Here is a 23,133-nt window from a genome sequence, read left to right on the forward strand (position 1 = left end):
TCCGTTCATCTTTCCCTCAATCCTGACTAGTCTCCCAGTCCCTGCCGCCGGAAAACATCCCCACAGCATGACGCTACCACCACAATGCTTCACCGTAGGGATGGTGCCAGGTTTCTTCCAGACGTGACACTTGGCATTCAGGCCAAAGAGTTCAACCTTGGTTTCATCAGACCGGAGAATCTTGTTTCTCATGGTCTGAGAGTCTTTAGGTGCCTTTTGGCAAACTCCAAGTGGGCTGTCATGTGCCTTTTACCGAGGAGTGGCTTCCATCTGGCCTGATTGGTGGAGTGCTGCAGAGATGGTTGTCCTTCTGGAAGGTTCATCTCCACAGAGGAACTCTGGAACTCTGTCAGATTCACCATCGGGCTCTTGGTCACCTCCCTGACCAAGGCCCTTCTCCCCGATTACTCAGTTTGGCCGGGCGGCCAGCTCTAGGAAGAGTCTTGGTGGTTCCAAACTTATTCTATTTAAGAATGATGGAGGCCACTGTGTTCTTGGGGACCTTCAATGCAGCAAACATTTTTTGGTACCCTTCCCCAGATCTGTGCCTCGACACAATCATGTCTCGGAGCTCTACGGACAATTCTTTCGACCTCATGGCTTGGTTTTTTCTCTGACATGCACTGTCAACTGTGGGACCTTATATAGACAGGTTTGTGCCTCTCCAAATCTCTCCAAAAATGTCTCAAACTGTTTTGTCATTTATGGGGTGTTTAATTTAATCCATTTTAGAATAAGGCTTTAATGTAACAAAATGTGAAAAGTCAAGGGGTCTGAATACTTTCTTAATGCACTGTACATAGTGTTTGGGATCATTCACCCATTGGATATAAGACACTAGAACCATTAAAATTATTAAAATTGGAGTAAATGTTCTTTTTCAGCAGGGTTTGCATGATTCAGCTCAAAACATTTGGCAAACGACAGCTGGCAGAGCGCACCAAAGCAGGTTAAGGTCTCATGGCATACTGGACCCAGTCAACACGCTGGGCTCGTGCCTATTCCGTTTGAGACTTGAAGGACTCGGCATGGAGTCTTGGGGGGCTTCGTGCGGATGAGCTATTCCCGAGTCCGGCAGAATCATATTACTCTGGGCTCCGGCTAATGGTACTCGAGCCAGGCCCATTTCAGTTTATCCGGCCCGATTTAACTTTTTCAGGAGTAGGGCCATTTATGGTTTTTATTCAGCAAGGGATGAAATACCAATATAGAAAATAAATAAATATATATATTTCACCTCCAGGTCATCGAATTTTCTAGGTCATTGAAAGTTAAAATTTGTGTCAGTCTCTGCGGTCCTATAGCTATCAGAGATGGTCCCTAATTTAGAGAATATCCAATCCTATAAATGCTTTTGCTTTTACTAAAGGCCATGGCAGCTTTTGTTTTACAGTCCACCCAATTAAAAAGTGCTCATTCATTTCCATAACATTGTTTCTAGGTTACCAGCATATAGATATACATGATATACATGCACAATAATAACTTTACAAAAATTCAATGCCGTTAAAATTCAGTAAGACTGCAGTACAATGAAATACTGGATGTTTAATTAATGATATCTGCTAACTTGCTGTATGTGTTGGCTTCTATGGTCATCTTTTGTCTGTGTTAGCTAATTGCACTGTTTATTGTGCTGCACATGTTCTTCTGGTCCACTGTATGCCATTTTGATGTTCTATTATGACTAACAAAAAAAGATCTGAATTTAACAAATAACACACAGGCATATTTTTTCAATATCCTACTACAATTTACCAGGATTTACAAAATCCTATTTTTATCGCATTTATTTGAATCACTAATTAGTCAAACATGATTGCACCTGAATTTGATCCTGAAAATATGACTATAATAATTCCCCTTAACGCTTTTAAGCAATTAACATAATGCGGGCAGTAATTGTATTTTAATTTCGGTGGCTAAATAAGGAGGTAGGCATATCAGTTCCAGCTGAAACTTGGATTGGAATCTGTGCTTCACGTGCAGCAATAGATATCTACGCGCAGCAGGCAGCCTGCTTGCTTCCGCATCAACATTCCATAAGGCCGTTGGGACAGAGCACCGGGCAACACAACAGCGCAGCTGGAAAAGAATGACAGTTTCTCAATGTACACAAAAATATATATATTTGACTGCTAAGTGGTAGTCTCTGTTCTCCTGCATTCTTGTTTTACTGCTGTACGTAAAGCGGTGGTTTGTTGGGGAAAAGAACGTCAAGGAAAGGTTCGCTACCTAGCTAACTTTAGCTATCTAACATTATCTCTCTGGCTAATCCTCCATTGACATGGTAAGTTTTCATTTTGATAAATGTTTAGTTAATGACAGTAAATGTATGTGTGTGAGAGTGTGTGTGTGTGTGTGAGAGTTGATGACACATATAAGAAACATTGATTGTGTGTGTGAGACATTGCAAGCTAGCCTAATTCTTGAAATGTGTACCCCCCCCCCCCCCCCAATATGGATTTAAAGTTTTTCTTGATTCATCAGAGATCCTTGTATTTTTGTGTATTTTGTATTTGACAATATAGCAAAATGTATCATACCTTCTCCCCCTCAACACTCATTCACATGTTGCACCTCTCAACTGCCTTTTTCAATTCTTGATTCTCTTTTTTTGCAGGAATCTTCCCACAAGGCACACACTGGTTGAATCAACGTTGTTTCCACATCATTGAAATGAAATTATGTTGAACCAGCGTGGAATAGACGTTGTATTAACGTCTGTGCCCAGTGGAGTCCAGCTTGGATAGAAGGATAGAGGCGGTAACAAAGGAAAAGAGTACAGAAGTTATCCAGCCTGCTGACTAAGACATTTAAATAGCCTATGTTTTGCTGTCTATCTCTCTCCATCTGTCGGCCTGACTGCCAGATTGCTGAGGGGCAACATAGACTTAGCCTAGCAAGTACATTGACTAACTTAGTGAAGACCTTAGGTAATGGTTAATCATGATTTGTCTCGGTCTTTAAAGTTCCTGAAACACGTCAATGACCTGATGCACGGCTTCTACAGCAGTGCTTGGCCACACACTGTTACCAGTGACCTATTCTACTACATCCCAGGGATAGGAGAGAGCAGGCCAACCCCTCCTTAAACCCATAGTCATTGACAGTTTTGGGTGGAAAATGTTTTTTTTTTCTCTATTTGATACTCTGATATTCAATGTGTATTGATTCCTACTAATCAGCTTTGTAAGAGCTAGGTTTGTACTAGCTATGCTGATGATCGTTAAAAAAAAATCATTAAATCACAGACTGGATTCCCCAAGAGACATGCTATTCAGCTGCCCATGATTGCCTGAGTAAGTAGATCCAAATTGCTGTAAGTAGATCAAATTGGAATAGCACCACTTCTAATAATAGAAGTTTGTAAAGCATATAAAATCCTATTTTAACTAACTTTTTTTTTTTTCAGGTGCAAAACCGTTCTGATTCAAGAGATACCTACCTCTCTTGGTGAGTCATGTCAAGTTTCTCCCATTTCTCTCTTGCTCATTCTTAAAACATTTAGAGATATTATCCAACTACTGTTACATTTTTCTATCCTTTTTCTTAAAATGTTTCAGATTGATGACCAATGAATTAATATTCCACTTCAATATAAGGGCCAGAGGAGCAAGCATGCCTTTGCTACCACTAGTGTGTGCTCTTCATTGTAGTTGGTAAGTAAATATGAGCAGTTGAGACATTTGGCGTAAACCTAGCTGTTTATGCCATCAGATTTTCATGTGAATATTCGCAAATACACATAAAAACAATATGCACATTTTCCAAACAGAGATGAGTTTCCATCAAATTTACTTTTTGGTGATGAATGGCTGTGCGTGATGACGTAGTAAACATAACTTTTGCGGTTAAATTCCCTTGTACCGAATAAGAAATACAAGTTAAATGGGTTTCTGTTGCATTTTCAACTCTACTGATGGTTTTGTCACAACAAATGTTGCCTTATATAGTGAATGTGCCCACTTTAGTCTTGGCATGTGCACTCTAGCCAACAGCTGGGAGATACAATGTGGGCAGGCTACCTACAGTGCCTTCAGAAAGTATTCACACCCCTTGACTTTTTCCACATTTTGTTGTGTTATAGCCTGAATTTAAAATGGATTAAATGTAGATGTTTTGCACTGGCCTACAAACACTACACCCCATAATGTCAAAGCAGAAATTTGTTTTTCAAAAGTTTTACAAATGAAAAGCTGAAATGTCTTAAGTCAATACGTATTCAACCCCTTTGATATAGCAAGCCTAAATGAGTTCAGGAGTAAAAATGTGCTTAACAAGTTGAATAATACGTTGCATGGATTCACTGTGTGCAATAATAGTGTTTAAAATTATTTTTTAATGACTACCTCACCTCTGTACCTCACACATAGAATTATCTGTAAGGTCCCACAATCGAGCAGTGAATTTCAAATACAGATTTAACCAGAGACCAGGGAAGTTCTCCAATGCCTTGCAAAGAATTGCACCTATTGGTAGATGGGTAAAAAAAAATGAATACCCCTTTGAGCATGGCGAAGTTATTAATTACACTTTGGATGGTGTATAAATACACCCAGTCACTACAAAGATACAGGCGTCCTTCCTAACTCAAGTTGTCAGAGAGGAAGGAAACCACTCAGGGATTTCACCATGACAGTTACAGAGTTTAATGGCTGTGATAGGAAAAAACTGAGGATGGATCAACATTGTAGTTACTCCACAATACTAACCTAAATGACAGAGTGAAAAGAAGGAAGCCTGTACAGAATAAAAATATTCCAAAACATGCATCGTGATTGCAATAAGGCACTAAAATAATACTGCAAAAAATGTGGCAAAGCAATTCACTTTTTGTCCTGAATACAAGTGTTATGTTTGGGGCAAATACAACACAACACTGATTACCATTCTCCATATTTTCAAGCATAGTGGTGACTGCTTCATGTTTTGGGTATGCTTGTAATTGTTAAGGACTGGGGAGTTTTTCAGGATAAACAAATTAATGGAATGGAGCTAAGCAAAGGCAAAATCCTAGAGGAAAACCTGGTTGTCTGCTTTCCACCAGACACTGGGAGATGAATGAATTCGCCTTTCAGCAGAACAATAACCTAAAACACAAGGCCTAATCTACAATGGAGTTGCTTACCAAGAAGACAGGGAATGTTACTGAGTGTCTGAGTTACAATTTTCAGTTAAATCTACTTGAAAATCTATGGCAAGACCTTAAAATGGTTGTATAGCAATGATCAACAACCAATTTGACAGAGCTTGAAGAATTTTGAAAAGAATAATGGGCAAATGTTGCACAATCCAAGTGTGGAAATTTCTTACAGACTTACCCAGAAAGACTCACATCTGTAATCACTACAAAAGGTGCTTCTACAGAGTATTGACTCAGGGGTGTGAATACTTACAGTATGTAAATGAGATACAGTATTTTTTTCCAAATTGTACTTTACTTGTATAAAAAGGTTGGATGGAAACCAATGTTAATGAAACATTTTTTTGTAGATTCTGACTGTTAAAGATAGTTTTACTGTGTATTACTGTTCTGTCATATCCTGCATGCCCACATTATGCCAAATCGTTCATTTATTTTCTTCTCTTTTTATGCTTACAGTAAGTGTCATGAAAAGTCAGAACACTCAGGAGGTTGATGTGTTACTCTGGAAAGTGTTGATGTGTTACGGGCCCTCTGGAAAGTCCTAAAATGTGCCCCTGACTGTCGTGGTGGAGGAGGACACAAAGTATGTACCATGAGTATACAAAATATTAGGAACACCTTCCCATATATTGAGTTGAACCCCCTTTTGCCCTCCGAACAGCCTCAATTCGTCGGGGCATGGACTCTACAAGGTGTCGAAAGCATTCCACAGGGATGCTGGCCCATGTTGACTCCAATGCTTCCCACAGTTGTGTCAAGTTGGCTGGATGTCCTTTGGGTGGTGGACCATTCTTGATACATACAGGAAACTGTTGAGTGTGAAAACCCCAGCAGGGTTGCAGCTCTTGACACATTCAAACCAGTGAACCTGGCACCTACTACCATACCCCATTCCAAATCAAATTTTATTAGTCACATGCACTGAATACAACAGGTGTAGTAGACCTTACAGTGAAATGCTTACTTATGAGCCCCTAACCGAAAATGCAGTTTAAAAAAATACGGATAAGAAATAAAAGTAACAAGTAATTAAAGAGCAGCAGTAAAATAACAATAGCAAGACTATTTACAGGGGGGTACTGGTACAGAGTCAATGTGCGGGGCCCCGGTTAGTTGAGGTAATATGTACATGTAGGTAGCGTTATTAAAGTGACTATGCATAGATGATAACAGAGTAGCAGTGGTGTAAAAGAGGGGGCAATGCAAATAGTCTGGGTAGCCATTTGATTAGGTGTTCAGGAGTCTTATGGCTTGGGAGTAGAAGCTGTTTAGAAGCCTCTTGGAACCTAGACTTGGCGCTCCGGTACCGCTTGCCGTGCGGTAGCAGAGAGAAGAGTCTATGAATAGGGTGGCTGGAGTCTTTGGTAATTTTTAGGGCCTTCCTCTGACACCGCCTGGTATAGAGGTCCTGGATGGCAGGAAGCTTGGCCCGAGCGATGTACTGGGCCGTTCGCACTACCCTCTGTAGTGCCTTGCGGTCAGAGGCCAAGCAGTTGCCATACCAGGCAGTGATGCAACTAGTCAGGATGCTCTCGATGGTGCAGCTGTAGAACCTTTTGAGGATCTGAGGACCCATGCCAAATCATCAGGAAATCCAGGATCCAGTTGCAGAGGGAGGTGTTTAGTCCCAGGGTCCTTAGCTTATTGATGAGCTTTGATGGGACTATGGTATTGAACGCTGAGCTGTAGTCAATGAATAGCATTCTCACATAGGTGTTATTTTTGTCCAGGTGGGAAAGGGCACTGTGGAGTGCAATAGAGATGGCGTCATCTGTGGATCTGTTGGCGCGGTATGCAAATTGGAGTGGGTCTAGGGTTTCTGGGATAATGGTGTTGATGTGAGCCATGACCAGCCTTTCAAAGCACTTCATGGCTACAGACGTGAGAGCTACGAGTCGGTAGTCATTTAGGCAGGTTACCTTAGTGTTCTTGGGCACAGGCACTATGGTGGTCTGCTTAAAACATGTTGGTATTACAGACTCGGACAGGGAGTGGTTGAAAATGTCAGTGAAGACACTTGCCAGTTGGTCAGCGCATGTTCGGAGTACACGTCCTGGTAATCCGTCTGGCCCTGCGGCCTTGTGAATGTTGACCTGTTTAAAGATATTATTCACGTCGGCTGTGGAGAGCGTGATCACAGTCTTCTGGAACAGCTGGTGCTATCATGCATGTTTTAGTGTTATTTGACTCGAAGAGAGCATAGAAGTAGTTTAGCTCGTCTGGTAGGCTTGTGTCACTGGGCAGCTCTCGGCGGTGGTTCCCTTTGTAGTCAGTGCATCACAACTTTACATCACGTTCAGAGGCACTTAAATCTTTTGTCTTGCCCATTCACCCTCGGAATAACACACATGCACAATCCATTTCTCAATTGTCTCAAGGCTTAAACATCCTCCTTTAATCTGTCTCCTCCCCTTCATCTACACTGATTGAAGTGTACCAATAAGGGATCATTGCTTTCAGATGGATTCACCTGGTCAGGCTATGTCATGGAAAGAGCAGATGTTCCTAATGTTTTGTACAAGTTGCTCTTTTTTGAAGACACCTCTAATCTATAACTGCCACAAACTTTTTCAACTCCTACCATGGAAATACATTTAGTCAGTGTCCAAAGTTTCTTCAGGAATGTTATTTTCTAGTTTTCTTTAAAATCTCAAATAGATAAAGTAATGATGTACTGATTCTGTTCACTGCAGATCTGATCCATCACACGACTCTTCAAGAGGACCACTACGCTCCAGATCGCCTTCTGTCCTCAGAGGTCCTTCATGAGGATCTACCCCATCACACCACTCTTATTAATCAAATAAAAACAATGAGCCTTTATATACTGTGTCCCAGTTTTTCTATGCATGTAATGTTTGTGGGTGAATTATGAAACAATTACTGTATGCAGATGTGCAAAATGTTTTGATGTATATTAGTTTTTGCCATTGCTTGATGTATGTTGTATATTGAAACATTTAATTGGTGCCTATAGAAATGTAATGAACCATGTATTCAATATCAAACTTCATCCTCTGCAATACTTTTTACTGTAGGTAATAAGCTGTAATCAGGTGGTCATTCAGGTTGTGTTATCTATGACCAGTATATACAGTGCCTTCAGAAAGTATTCATAACTCTTGACTTTCCATTTTGTTGTTAAAATCCTCACCTATCTACACACAGTACCCCATAATGACAAAGTGAAAACATGCTTATAGAAATGTTTGCAAATTGATTGAAAATTGAATACAAAAATATCTAATTTACATAAGTATTCACACCCCTGGGTAAGTCTCTAAGAGCTTTGCACATCTGGATTGTACAATATTTGCACATTATTTTCAAGCTCTGTCAAGTTGTCATAGATTTTCAAAACTGCAACTAGGCCACTCAGGAACATTCAATATCATCTTGGTAAGCAACTCCAGTGTATATTTGGCTTCGTGTTTTAGGTTATTGTCCTGCTGAAAGGTGAATTTGTCTCCGTGTCTGTTGGAAAGGAGACTGAACCAGGTTTTCCTCTAGGATTTTGCCTGTACTATTCCGTCTAGTCTTTGCCGATGACAAGCATACCCATAACATGATGCAGCCACCACCATGCTTGAAAATATGAAGAGTGGTACTCAGTGATGTGATTTGCCACAAATGTAACACTTTGTATTCAGGACATAAAATTAATTTCTTTGCCACATTTTTTGCCGTTTTACTTCAGTGCCTTATTACAAACATTGAATATTACAAACATAATATGTTCATTCTGTACAGGCTTCCTTCTTTTCACTCTGTCATTTAGGTTAGTATTGTGGAGTAACTACAATGTTGTTGATTCATACTCAGAGTTTAATGGCTGTGATAAGAGAAAACTAACTGTTTTAATGTCACCATTGTCTTCATGGTGAAATCCCTGAGCGGTTTCCTTCCTCTCCTTCCTCTGACTTAGGAAGGACGCCGTATCTTTGTAGTGACTGGGTGTATTGATACACCATCCAAAGTGTAATTAATAACCACCATGCTTTTTTTTACCCATCTACCAATAGGTGCCCTTCTTTGCGAAGCATTGGAAAACCTCCCTGGTCTTTGTGGTTGAATCTGTGTTTGAAATTCACTGCTCGGCTGAATTTACAGATAATTGTATGTGTGGGCTACAGAGATGAGGTATTATGTGACTTGTTAAGAAAATGTGTACTGCTGAACTTATTTAGGCTTGCCATAACAAAGGGGTTGAATACTTATTGACTCAATACATTTCAGCTTTCCTTTTTTTAAATTGTATTTACCATAATTCCACTTTGACATTATGGGGTATTGTGTGTAAGTCATTGACACAACATAATTCAGGCTGTAACACAACAAAAATGTGGAAAAATTCCAGTGGTGTGAATACTTCCTGAAGGCACTGTAATATAGCACATCATATAGTGGTCACAATTATAATCCACTTGTCGTATGGTGGTCAGAAAAAGACATCATATTCTGGTCAGTAAAAATACATAACTTTTTTTTTTTTTTTTAACCAGTTTGCGACCAGAATAAGTTTTCATAAAATAACATTGTACTGACATCTTTTCAACCAGGTTTTGCCCACTGGGATATAGGGTGATATACTGTATGACAGTGCCTAGCTGGATGGTGTGAGCCATGACATGGCTCAGGGTGCTGTACGTTTGGATGTGTAATGGTATGTGTGTCACATATTTATAGACTCACCACGCATTGTTTCAATATTCAATCATAGTATTTCCACGTCAACCAATATGCTTATGTGAAGTGCAGTGAAATTTTACTTTGAATTCATCCTAAACATGACTTTTTGATGAATGGGTTTTCTGAGAAATGTAAGCTGTATCATTGCTGTCTTACATAAACATTTTATCTTCTCGATTAGGATTATCTGTTTGATTGTTTATCTGTGTGATTCATGATTGTTTGATAGTTAATCTTCTTTTCATGTAACTGATGTCATCACTGTCTCTACTCTCTTTGTCCTCACTATGTCACTATGTCCTTACTACGTCTCTCTATGTCCTTACTACGTCTCTCTATGTCCTTACTATGTCTCTCTATGTCCTCATTGTCTTCTAAGTCCTCACTATGTCTCCTATGTCCTCACTATATAGCCTATATCCTCTGTCTCCTATATCCTCACTATGTCTCCTATGTCCTCACTATGTCTCCTATGTCCTCGATATGTCTCCTATGTCCTCGCTATGTCTCCTATGTCCTCGCTATGTCTCCTATGTCCTTGCTATGTCTCCTATGTCCTCACTATGTCTCTGTGTCCTTGTCTCTCTGCAGTTTGTGGTGACCATGTTCTGGGCCCTGTACTTGTATGACAGAGACCTGGTGTACCCCAGACTTCTGGACAACTTCATACCCCAGTGGCTCAACCATGGCATGGTGAGTACTGTCTGTTTACTATACTGTTCCCAGACCTGTCATAGCGTTACAGTGTTGATTATTTAGCGTGGTTAGTACAGGGTGTTTAGGTAGCTAGAATCCGATAAAAAAAAATCCTTCATTTTTGCTCAACATTTTTGTCCAAAAGACAAATGTTATTTCACCCATCACACTTCTCTGTGGTCATATTTGTTATTTATCATTATAATTTACAAACATGTTATCAAGTAGAGGTATGTATTATAGACCATAGAGCATTTTTCCATTTTCCCCACTCTATTTAAGAGCCCACTCAGTAAATAAATAGACATTTAAAAGCATATCTGGAGCCCCAAACACATCAGTCACAGTGGACAATGGGCAGCTAATGGTGCCTAAACGCTTCCCATAATAGCAGACACAGTAGTGAGGCACATCTTGTTCCCCCCAATAATCTTCTCTATGGTCATGTTGACGTCAGCAGTCAAAACAATGGGAAGAGGTTGTGTAACTAGTGATATCTATCAGGTGGAACCGAAGCCCTCCGGCTGCCACAATTAGATGAAAGGCTTGTTATTCTAGCTGGTGAGACTGGTGATTGATGGATGTGTTCGTTCGGTGTGTGTGTGTGTGTATTATATGTGTGTGTGTGTGTGTGTGTGTGTGTGTGTGTGTGTGTGTGTGTGTGTGTGTGTGTGCGTGCGCCCATGCGCCCGTGCTGCATGTCTTTTGGCTCCACAATCACATCCCAATCCTGCATCAAGAGTCGAGCCTCCAGCTGTGTCCATAGACAGTGTATAAAGAAGCCTCAATGGATATCTTGACGGATGCGACATACTGTAGTAGTCTGTCACTGCTAGCAACCAATAATAGTACACAGACTGGTTGCTACATAACAATAACTGTTCACAAAGACTCTATGGGAAATTCTGTGTAAGCAATTTGGGTTGAAGTGTATGTAAATGTCCAAGGCATTATGTATGATGATATTAATTGGTGTTTAATGGGCCATACTACAGAATATCAGCATAGATTTGGCAGTCAAACCGTGGAATAAAGCCTTGTTTTGATTGTAACTATGGATATGCGATCTTTCCATTCACGTGAGAGATAAATCCGATCGTTTTCCAGCGGCGCTATGCAAAAATGCCGGTCTAATTTCCTCAAGCGTATTACCCCGACCCATATCCACTTCAGCGCGTGCCGGGAGTGTTGTTTGTTGTGTGTGTTGGAGTCTGTGTTGCTACGGTCAATTCAAGTCCCAAATGCTCCGATTAAATACAGACCAAGAGTCTTTAAGTCAGGACGAGATGTTACCCAGCGCCTCAACAGTCATGTGAACCAACATGACCCAGTTTAACCCAGAACAGACACTCACAGAGAGTGGTATGGCCTCCAGTCCTGCTAACTATTTTACTAAGGGCTGACCCCAGGGAAAACCCACAACGGGTCCAACAGCTGAAAACAATTCATGATATGCAAAGCCTCCAGATACAGTATGTGAGTGCTGAGCATGGGACGGGTGACGACTGCAGCAGCAGAGTTATTACTCCACAGTAACTATTTTCCTGCATTTCATGGTACCGCATTTGTTTGTTTACCCCCGCTGCCACGGCAACTGTCTCCAGCTCCCCTCGGTATGAGGAGAGAGTGACCGAACCCTGTTACTGTTTGGCAGCCTGGCCTGTGAATGCTATTGCAGTTCACTACAGAGCAAGAGAGTGTGGCCTGGTTCAGCCCTGTATATACACTGTGTGTGTGTGTGTGTATATATATATATATATATATATATTCACACCACACCATCTTCACACCAGTCTCAATGTCAATAGTGAAGAGAAGACTCCAGGATGCTGGCCTTCTAGGCAGAGTTCCTCTGTCCAGTGTTGTGTTCTTTTGCCCATCTTAATCTTTTATTTTTATTGGTCAGTCTGAGATATGGCTTTTTCTTTGCAACTCTGCCTAGAAGGCCAGCATCCCGGAGTCGCCTCTTCACTGTTGACGTTGAGACAGGTGTTTTGCGGGTACTATTTAATGAAGCTGACAGTTGAGGACTTGTGAGGCGTCTGTTTCTCAAACTAGTGTACTTGTCCTCTTGCTCAGTTGTGCACCGGGGCCTCCCACTCCTCTTTCTATTCTGGTTAGAGCCAGTTTACGCTGTTTTGTGAAGGGAGTAGTACACAGCATTGTACGAGATCTTCAGTTTCTTGGCAATTTCTCGCATGGAATAGCCTTCATTTCTCAGAACAAGAATAGACTGACGAGTTTCAGAAGAAAGTATTTTGTTTCCGGACATTTTGAGCCTGTAATCGAACCCACAAATGCTGATGCTCCAGATACTCAACTAGTCTAAAGAAGGCCAGTTTTATTGCTTCTTTAATTAGAGCAACAGTTTTCAGCTGTGCTAACATAATTCCAAAAGGGTTTTCTAATGATCAATTAGCCTTTTAAAATTATAAACTTGGATTAGCTAACACAACGTGCCATTGGAACACAGGAGGGATGGTTGCTGATAATGGGCCTCTGTACGCCTATGTAGATACTCCATAAAAAATCTGCCGTTTCCAGCTACAATAGTTGTTTTCAACATTAACAATGTCTACACTGTATTTCTGATCAATTTGATGTTATTTTAAATGGACAAAAAAATGTGCTTTTCTTTGAAAAACAAGGACATTTCTAAGTGACCCCAAACTTTAGAACGGCATATGTATATATATATCTCCTCTTCACACTGCTTATCACATGGCTGCTGTTTTGAAGATTCAAATACACAGACAGGCGGTGGGATCTAACATAGCAAAGGAAGGCCGTCGGGAGGTATTTTGCACCCTGTCTACCACACAATGAAGCCTTGGTGCACACAGGGAGCGAGGTGTTGATAGAAACCCGGTCTCACCTTTCCCTCTGGGTGGGAGATACGACAGACCATCCTGACACAGTCCCTGACACAGTGCACTGCTGCACACAGCCCTAGAGATAACGTTATTCAGGGAATGCACAAAGAGAAGACAGAAATGTTTTATAGACTCTGTAAGGAGTGGTCTAATTACTATGCTGTTGGTACAGCGTGTAGTACTGTCAAAATTATATCCCACAGAATAACCTAGTAACGTTCTGTTCATTTATGCAGAATATCCCTCCCTGAATATTAATTTCAAGTTCACAAAGTAAAGCGAGACGTGACTTGAAAAGTGTGCCACGGAAAGTGCAGATCTGCCGTCAAGAGATTTGCCTTCAAGAATTTACACAAAGGCAGAGAAAATAAACCAGTGTGAATTCCGGAGCATTTGCAACCAAAGTGGGAATAGATGGGACAGTTTTCCTCAGCACACGTTTTGATGTTGTCAAACCCGGTGCTGCATGTTTGACAAGCTTAACAGGACTCCCTTAATGTGGCTGTGACAATTAGGGCAGAGTCACTTCATCGCCACTTAAAGAGTTCGGTGTCGTGCGTTCACCGTGAGAGTTCCACCGAACCATCAGGAGGCAGTTTACCTGCGTCAAACTCACTTTGACAATAATCCACATCTCCACTATGTAATTAGTGGGCTGCCGAAAGAGGGCTGTCACAGAGGGCCTCTCTCTGTTTCTACTGTAATGTTAATGCCAGCCATCTCCCACAGCCCAGGTTCAAAGCAGCTCAACGCGCGTCAACACGGAAGTAAACATCTTACATTTCCCCAGAGGGATACGTGTAGGGATGGAACTCGATACCAATGTCCTGGTTCTCAAAAACAACAATGAGAGAGACAGAAACTGACTAAACAATAGAAAGGATTGAGAGAGAAACCGACAAGTTGCAAGTTTGAAGGTATTCTTGTTCGGCCCCTGTGGAGTTAGAAGGAAGCCTTTATCCATCTCTCGCTCTGTCTGGGCCACCTTATATTTAATTCAGCAGGTCGCTTCAGGGGACATTTAAATGACACTGTGCCTTGAGATGGACCTCATTGTGCACTGGGGCCTTTATGAATGATTATCCCTGGTAAACACCCCCTATGTTGGCCAGGCCTTTAGTTGCGCTGCCAAGTGTAAAGCCGGAGAGACAATGTGATACACCACAGCACCCTTTTCATAAGAGCAGCTCTCTGATTCGCCCAACATCAACTATTCATGTCCCTCCTCTTTAACTCTGTGTGTGTTCCCTCTCTATGTTCCTTTGTCATGTGCAAGTGGAAATGCATTTGGATTATTTGAAAGAGTTCATCACACATGGTTGTACCAACATTTTCAATATCACCTCCTCATTCCCATCTGTTTATCTATCTAATGCGATTTTCTCCCAGAATGTCTCTCATTAGTTTTGAAGTTAGTACAGTGATTGGACTGAAGACGCTGTAAACTCTGTAGACTGCCTCTTAAACTGTCTCTGAACTATTTGTGGCGTTTCAGTCCAATTCCTTGTGCTGGATTTGCAGGCAGTCGTTAAGAGTGGAAAATAGCAGTGCCCACAGACAAATGTGGAATAGGCCTTTCGCAGAGGAGAAGATTGTCTCTAACTGTCAGCCCCTGCTGTGACTTTGGAGTTTAAGACTGGGACGGAGGAGATATCCATTTAAAGTAAGACTTTACAGTCCCTACTGTAACTCTTGTGAAAGTAGAGGTCTCTCTTAGTATGGCTATGACCGATCAACATCCCTTCCAATATACTGCTGAGATGATTCAGGCTTCCAATGCACTCTAATGGTGTCCAAATGGTTGATAATGACATGTTTGGTTTACCAACACCTAAGGAGCTACATACAGTCCCAGACAGCTTTCAAGTTCTTTTCTTTTTAGTTGTATTTTTTATTTTTTTTGACAATGTGTTTTTTATTGTTTTTCCACGGCACCCCACAAACAACACAACACACAAACAAAATGGCCACTATACAACACATTCCCCAAGATGATCAACATATGGTTTCCACATTTTGTCAAACACTTCTGGTTTTTGTTTAACTTCATAATTCACAAAACCCTGCGGCATCACTAGATAGTTCAGTCCTCCACTTTGTTATTTTTGCAGCAATTAGACTTAGATCACAAAACTTACTCTGAACTTATTGTTCACCAATATTTACATTTCCCAACAGACATAATTGTGGAGATGGATGGATATAAATTCCTAGACATAATGAAATGACAGCACATACAGCACATAATCCCAGAACGGTGTCAGTTTATCACAGGACCACAACATCCTTTGTGCTTTTTGCATCTCTAACAGAGATGTGACATTTCTGGGTGTGTTACATGGATTCGGGCAGGAGTGTAGAAAGTCCTATGAATGATCTTAAACTGCAGTAGTTTATGTAGTGTAACTTCAACCAATGCTATTACCCAGACCAAAGAGAAGACACTTTTACTACGAGAAACAGAAGTGTTTGTTTAAGTCGACTGTTTTTCAGAACTCTTGTAGACTTCACATTACGTACTGTATGCACACTTGGATCCCAAGCCGTTTTAGGTGCAACCTCAAGAACGCAAACACAGATGAGACGAAAACCACATTCATAATGAGAAAGACGTAGCTAGGCGTAGCCCATTGTTAACCAGACTTCCCCCGTTGTTACAGCACTGCAGCTCCCACCTAAATCATTCAGTCATGTTCTAAACTCTGTGGTGCTTCCTCTGTCTTGGACTGATAAAACAGGTAAGACAGAGGCGGCTGAAATAAGATTGCCCCCTGGTGGGCATTGTCCATAGCTGCCTGGCACATGGGCACATGAATCAAAGTTTATTGGCTGACATGACACGTTTTTATTGCAGGTATAAAGGCAATTGTGGGTCCTCCTACATTTGTACCTTGACATATATCATTTCGACCTGTTATGGGGCCTAGTGTTCCTTGCATTATCTGATGACTAGACCCATCACTCAGGGCAGTCCCACAGAATTCTCCATGTAGTGTCATAATGTAGATAACTCTTCTGTGGGGCATTGTTATATAAGATGTTAGGTGTGACGAGATAGCAGCACAGCGGTGTATGTCTCTGGATAGCAGTCTAGTAGTAGGAACCATAGAGCTATTAAAGGTAGCTGGGTATAATCATTGTGCTTCATTAGACATACCAGGGTACTTGAGAGTGCATAACACTGTCCCATAACCTGACTGAGCATGTATGTAACAACCAACCCCAAAACCACACTCGCTATACCTTGCTTCATTTTCCACTGCTTGTTCATGTTTTCTCTGCCATTATACAGTCATGTAAGTGTTCGCTTTTACACGCTTACTACCTGCAGCCTTTTAGAAAATCTGGAAAGTGACAGATGGGATCTGTATGTTATTACTGGCAGGTGTTCAATATCTCACTAAGGACATAGTGTAACCCAGTCTTATGTAAGACATGCTCAGTTGTGGCTGGGATGGCAGAGGGAGGAGAAGACGAGTGAAGAATAAGAGAAAGGCAGGCATACGTTATTTTATGACTCAGCTCCCCCATGTTCTTCCAGAAAACAGAATGGGCCAGTTTCATTTTGATTAACGCCCAGTAAAGACAGTCGGTCACAACAAATCATTGAGAATGATAAGAGGCATTGTTGACAACACAAGGCCAGAGGTGCTATCTAGCCTGTGATCTATAACTCTACAATTCTAGAGGGTGGCCATCCTTCACCCCTTTTCCCTTCCTATTTAATACCTCCATCCCAATGCAGGCCTCTCCCAACTGGCCTGTCCTGTTCTCAGGGTTAGGTCAAAGGTCATGGCCCCAGCTGGCATCAAGAGTTAGGCACATCATCACTACACAGCGTGCCCACTCTAGCCCTGAGAAGCCCTAACACTGGTGCCAGGCATTTTCATCCAGGACAGCCTGTCATAACATGAGATAATCACATCAAGACTGCCAGCAGAGCCCAGTGTTCTGCTCCCATATAGTACAATCAAAGATACTGGTAACTAACTCAAGATATATCATTGGCATTGTTTCCAATGGGAACAAATGAAGCATATTGGGCATGACAAGCAAGCAGGTGGGCAGAGCCAAGCACCAGCTAGCGGGATTCTATTGGGGCATTCTAGCATGTATTTGCATATTTCCGTTAGGGAATGCCTACTCTAAATGGCACGTGTGCAATAACTCAAAACGCCCTTGCACTCCTAAACAATAACATTTTTAAAACTTGTACAAAGGGTCAAGTGAAGTCTAAAAAACTGCACTCTGTTCGTAACATATTTCAGGTTTTGGGAACAGAAAACTGTATTGAGATTTAATATTTAATCGATGAGAGAATAAGCAGAGTCAGCCAAGTTTCATCTAGCTCCATCTACTCCCACTTCCCGCCACTGGACTTCCTCTCATCACCATATTTGGTGGTGAGAAGATGTTCTAAACGGATGCTTCAGATTTATACATCCTGTGAGACATCTGGCTCCTTCTATCTGTCGTACAATGCAATCATCCTCTTCTCTCCTTCCTAATGGAAGACATTACACAGCAACTCAATCCCCAGTGGGAGAACCAAACGGCCCTAGCTTTCATTTCTCCACTCTGATTATGCTTCAATGTAATTAGATGTTGAGGGGAAGTCAAATGCCATAATTTTCAGTGGATAAGGAGGGAGATATTGTTGCTTGTTTCATTTGTATGACACAGGACATCTTAACCTCTGCTCTGTGGTAAGTCATCATAACAAAAGTCTCTGCGTACTGTTTCTCAATCCTCGGACAATATCCGTCAAGATTCTCCCAAGAGGTGCATTTTTGTCCCTCTGTGTCATAAAAACGCCAGCTAATGCTTCCTGCCTATCTCCTCCCTCCGCCCCTAAACTCCCACCCCTTCACACAGACACACACCCCGCCTGAAATGTACATTAGGTTAAGCCCGACTTCAAGCTGGAGGAAAACAATGCCTCTCGAGAAAATCTTCCTGTTTAGATCTTCGTCCTGGGAAGAACCGTAAAACCAAGAGGAGCGTATTAAAACATGGTGTAACATTTTTCACGGAAACCTTGTGGGCCTGCCATGAACTGTTCTTTATATCACACACAGACTTTGGAGGGAAAACAGAGGGAGGGGATGGGGGGAGTGTAGTGGAGGAGTGCAGAAGAAAAAAATAACCTGGCATCATTAGCTACTCAGCAGTGAGCCTCTCCCCGTCAACTTAGACTTGCTTATTTGGTTTAGAAGATGTTGGCCGTCGCTCAAAGCTTTTCACATCTGCTGAAATTTGTTCGGTTCAGGATTCCAGAAACGGGTTTCTGAGCGCAGATGATCGAACCAGGGAGCGGCCAAATTCACCGGGCGTCAGGCGGTTTTGAGAGCGTTCTCTGTCTGCTATAGTTACGCTAAAAGAGTTGCGCATCACAACAGACTTGTAAAAATAGCAGGTGAACCGCAAATCCGCACAGCACATGTGTCAGGATGGTAGTCAGTCACACAGACGAGCATGTGTTGTTGTTCGATGCATGGAGCAGATTTTTAATATAGCCCATCAGACAACAATGTGATGTCACTATTAGAGGTCCATCTGATACTACAATCATTCAAATGTAGCTAATAAGCTGATTTGAAAGTATGAGAGTCATTCCATATGTAATGTGATAGGACAACAACCTCTCCCTCATCGTCAGTAAGACAAAGGAGCTGATCGTTGACTACAGGAGAAAGAGGGGAGAGCACGCCCCCATCCACATCGACGGGGCTGTTGTGGAGCAGGTCGAGAGCTTCTAATTCCTTGGCGTCCACATCAAGAAAATTACATGATCCACACACACCCGCACAGTCGTGAAGAGGGCACGGCAGCGCCTCTTCCCCTTCAGGAGGTGGAATATTTTTATTGCATGGGCCCTCGGATCCTCAGAAAGTTCTACAGCTGCACCATCGAGAGCATCTTGACTGGCTGCGTCACTGCTTGGTATGGCAAATGCACCACCCTTGACCACAAAGTGCTACAGAGGGTGGTGCAGACATCCCAGTACATCACTGGGGCCGACTCCCTGCCATCCAGGACGTCTATATCAGGCGATGCAGAGGATGGCCCGAAAAATTGCCAAAGACTCCAGCCACCCAAGCCATAGACTGTTCACTCTGCTATCATCCGGCAAATGGTACCGGAGCATCGGCTCTCGGACCCACCGAGACTGCTACCCCCAAGCCTTAAGACTGCTAAATAGCCAAACTGCTAAAAAGTAAATTAATGTTACCCGAACTACCTGCACTGACATTTTCTAACATTTCCCTATGCACACTTACTAGTCTATATATACAAACCATATACACACTCACACACACTACATTGACACTCCCACACAAAACCCACACACATTCACTACATACAGTTGAAGTCAGAAGTTTACATACACCTTAGCCAAATACATTTAAACTCAGTTTTTCACAATTCTTGACATTTAATCCTAGTAAAAATTCCCTGTTTTAGGTCAGTTTATCACCACTTTATTTTAAGAATGTGAAATGTCAGAATAATAGTAGAGAGAATGATTTATTTCAGCTTTTATTTCTTTCATCACATTCCCAGTGTGTCAGAAGTTTACATACACTCAATTAGTATTTGGTAGCATTGCTTATAAATTGTTTAATTTGGGTCAAACATTTCAGGTTGCCTTCCACAAGCTTCCCACAATAAATTGGGTGAATTTTGGCCCATTCCTCCTGACAGAGCTGGTGTAACTGAGTCAGGTTTGTAGGCCTCCATGCTCGCACACACTTTTTCAGTTCTGCCCACACATTTTCTATAGGATTGAGGTCAGGGATTTGTGATGGCCACTCCAATACCTTGACTTTGTTGTCCTTAAGCTATTTTGCCACCACTTTGGAAGTATGCTTGGGGTCATTGTCCATTTGGAAGACCCATTTGCGACCAAGCTTTAACTTCCTGACTGATGTCTTGAGATGTTGCTTCAATATATCCACATAATTTTCCTTCCTCGTGGTACCATCTATTTTGTGAAGTGCACCAGTCCCTCCTGCAGCAAAGCACCCCCACAACATTATGCTGCCACCTCCATGCTTCACGGTTGGGATGGTGTTCTTCGGCTTGCAAGCATCCCCCTCCTTTTTCCTCCAAACATAATGATGGTCATTATTGCTAAACAGTTCTATTTTTGTTTCATCAGACCAGAGGACATTTCTCCAAAAAATATGATCTTTGTCCCCATGTGCAGTTGCAAACCATTGTCTGTCTTTTTTTATGGTGGTTTTGGAGCAGTGGCTTCTTCCTTGCTGAGCAGCCTTTTAGGTTATGTCGATATAGGACTCGTTTTACTGTGGATATAGATACTTTTGTACCTGTTACCTCCAGCATCTTCACAAGGTCCTTTGCTGCTGTTCTGGGATTGATTTGCACTTTTCGCACCAAATCACGTTCATCTCTAGGAGACAGAACACGTCTCCTTCCTGAGCGGTATGACGGCTGCGTGGTCCCATGGTGTTTATACTTGCGTACTATTGTTTGTACAGATGAACGTGGTACCTTCAGGCGTTTGGAAATTGCTCCCAAGGATGAACCAGACGTGTGGAGGTCTACAATTTTTTTTCTGAGGTCTTGGCTGATTTCTTTAGATTTTCCCATGCTGTCAAGCAAAGAGGCACTTTGCAAAGAGGCAGTTTGAAGGTAGACCTTGAAATACATCCACAGGTACACCTCCAATTGACTCAAATGATGTCAATTAGTCTATCAGAAGCTTCTAAAACCATGACATCATTTTCTGGAATTTCCCAAGCTGTTTAAAGGCACAGTCAACTTAGTGTATGTAAACTTCTGACCCACTGGAATTGTGATACAGTGAATTATAAGTGGAATAATTGATCTGTAAACAATTGTTGGAAAAATTACTTGTGTCACGCACAAATGATTATAGTTTGTTAACAAGACATTTGTGGAGTGGTTGAAAAATTTGTTTTAATGACTCCAACCAAAGTGTATGTAAACTTCCGGCTTCAACTGTATGCACACACACGCAGACCTACACAACAGAAACACACATGCACACTCACACACTTTTACACTCATCATATGCTGCTGCTACCCTGTTCTTTATTTTACTCTATTTAGTCAATTTGCCTTGCCTTCATGTACATATCTACCTCATACCTCGTACCCCTGCACATTTATCTGGTAATAGTACTACCTGTATATAGGTCCATTCTTGTGTTACTATTATATTTTTTATCTTTATCTTCTGCATTGTTGGGAAGGGCTCGTAAGCAAGCATTTCACGGTAAAGTAGCATTTATTTCACACCAGTTGTATTCTGCGTATTTGATATCACAGAGGTGTGTATATACACAAGATAAGATAACATGAGGTTTGTGTTTAGCCGTGCTGGGTATTTTTGGAAGAGGCCCTGTGAATGCCAGCACTATCCCAGGCTGCATGTTAGAGGGCTGAGGCAGGGAGGTGGCAGGTATCCATGGTCGACAGGTGTCCAGCTGACAGCTCCTCTCCGGGAGGGCCGTGGGCCCGCTCTAACCCAGCTCTCATCACCCGCTGGCCTGGCTACTGCCTCTGGAGCCACAGACACATACACACAGTGGTGGTGAGCTGAAGGGGCCTGTAGGGGCATGAAGCTGCTCCCTGTCATCAGAGACACTTCTTCCAGTGTCAGAGGGTTAAAGAACAGCACTGCAGAAAAGATAATTGATATGAGTCTGGTTTGATGTTTACATTTATTATTTTTTTACTTTCTAGCAAGATGAGGGCTATGGACATCTGCAGACTCAGCAGAAATGGAGGCCTTTCTTAAAGCCGCAGCTCTGACTCGCTCCTGACTGACCTTATTTAAGTGAAAACAGAGAGGCAACTCATTGTTAAACACTTTAATGTAGTGCTCTCAGAGCCCTCCCTGCCGTGCAGATGCTTACCGTGGGGGAACATTTTGACGTAAGATTTAGCTGAAAAGAATCTGATTCTACCTTGCTGCCTGGGCCAGTTGTGTGTGAAGTGGGAGAACAGATGTGCACGGTGTCTGAGAGAGACAGATTCAGTTAGCTGGAGAGAACAAACCCAGCTTCTCCAACAAGCCAGAGAGAGTGAGTGAGTGAGTGAGTGAGTGAGTGAGTGAGTGAGTGAGTGAGTGAGTGAGTGAGTGAGTGAGTGAGTGAGTGAGTGAGTGAGTGAGTGAGTGAGAGAGAGAAAGAAAGAAAAACAGAAAGAAATAGGGAGAGAGAGAGAGAAGGGAAAAAAACGAGTGTTCAATGGTATTGATTCTCTGCCAGGAAAACAATCCTTTCCCGTTTGAAGTGTTCTCTGTTCTGCTATTTCCTTCTGGTTTGCAGACTGCTGGGGGATTACTTAAAAAATATCGATAATTGCAGGTCCATTTTTCTGGACGCTAATATTTCAGGGCAGTCGAGGCGCAGGGGTGTACAATATCATGATTGAGTCGCCGGCCACATTGAGCCTGGAAAAGTTACTAGGTTAAGTTCCCCCGTCCAAACCCTGTCATTAAAATGGGTGCATAGCTGGCTCACTAGCTCATCCTTGACAACTGGGAAATATTTACTCATCTCGACCCAGTGAACGATGGCCGTTTCACAGCTTGCTTTTTTTGCCCATTGTTCCCAAAGCCGGTGTAAAGCTGACTGCGTGAGTAAGTTGGTTAGAAAAACACAATTTGTTATTTTGTTAAAATTACAAACTCCTTGAGTGTGTCTCTGCTTTTGCAGTACATTTCCAAAC

General features: G+C 42.0%; 1 protein-coding gene and 1 long non-coding RNA gene across 2 annotated transcripts in view; both read left to right on the forward strand.

Annotated features, from left to right (window-relative positions):
* The window catches only part of LOC120019468 (androgen-induced gene 1 protein-like), a 51,049-nt gene that overhangs the window by 17,257 nt on the left and 10,659 nt on the right, over nt 1-23,133 (forward strand). Inside the window, exon 3 of the mRNA XM_038962771.1 lies at nt 10,430-10,531. Within this exon, the coding sequence (XP_038818699.1) occupies nt 10,430-10,531 (102 nt within the window). The remainder of the gene's footprint in view (nt 1-10,429; nt 10,532-23,133) is intronic.
* LOC120019469 lies at nt 2,047-8,317 on the forward strand. The gene is made up of 6 exons (XR_005472330.1): nt 2,047-2,290; nt 2,624-3,302; nt 3,416-3,456; nt 3,567-3,662; nt 5,606-5,732; nt 7,843-8,317. It is a non-coding gene; the product is annotated as an uncharacterized LOC120019469 (long non-coding RNA).

The sequence above is a fragment of the Salvelinus namaycush genome, chromosome 24 (assembly GCF_016432855.1).
Source record: "Salvelinus namaycush isolate Seneca chromosome 24, SaNama_1.0, whole genome shotgun sequence".
In the NCBI taxonomy this organism is placed as follows: domain Eukaryota; kingdom Metazoa; phylum Chordata; class Actinopteri; order Salmoniformes; family Salmonidae; genus Salvelinus; species Salvelinus namaycush.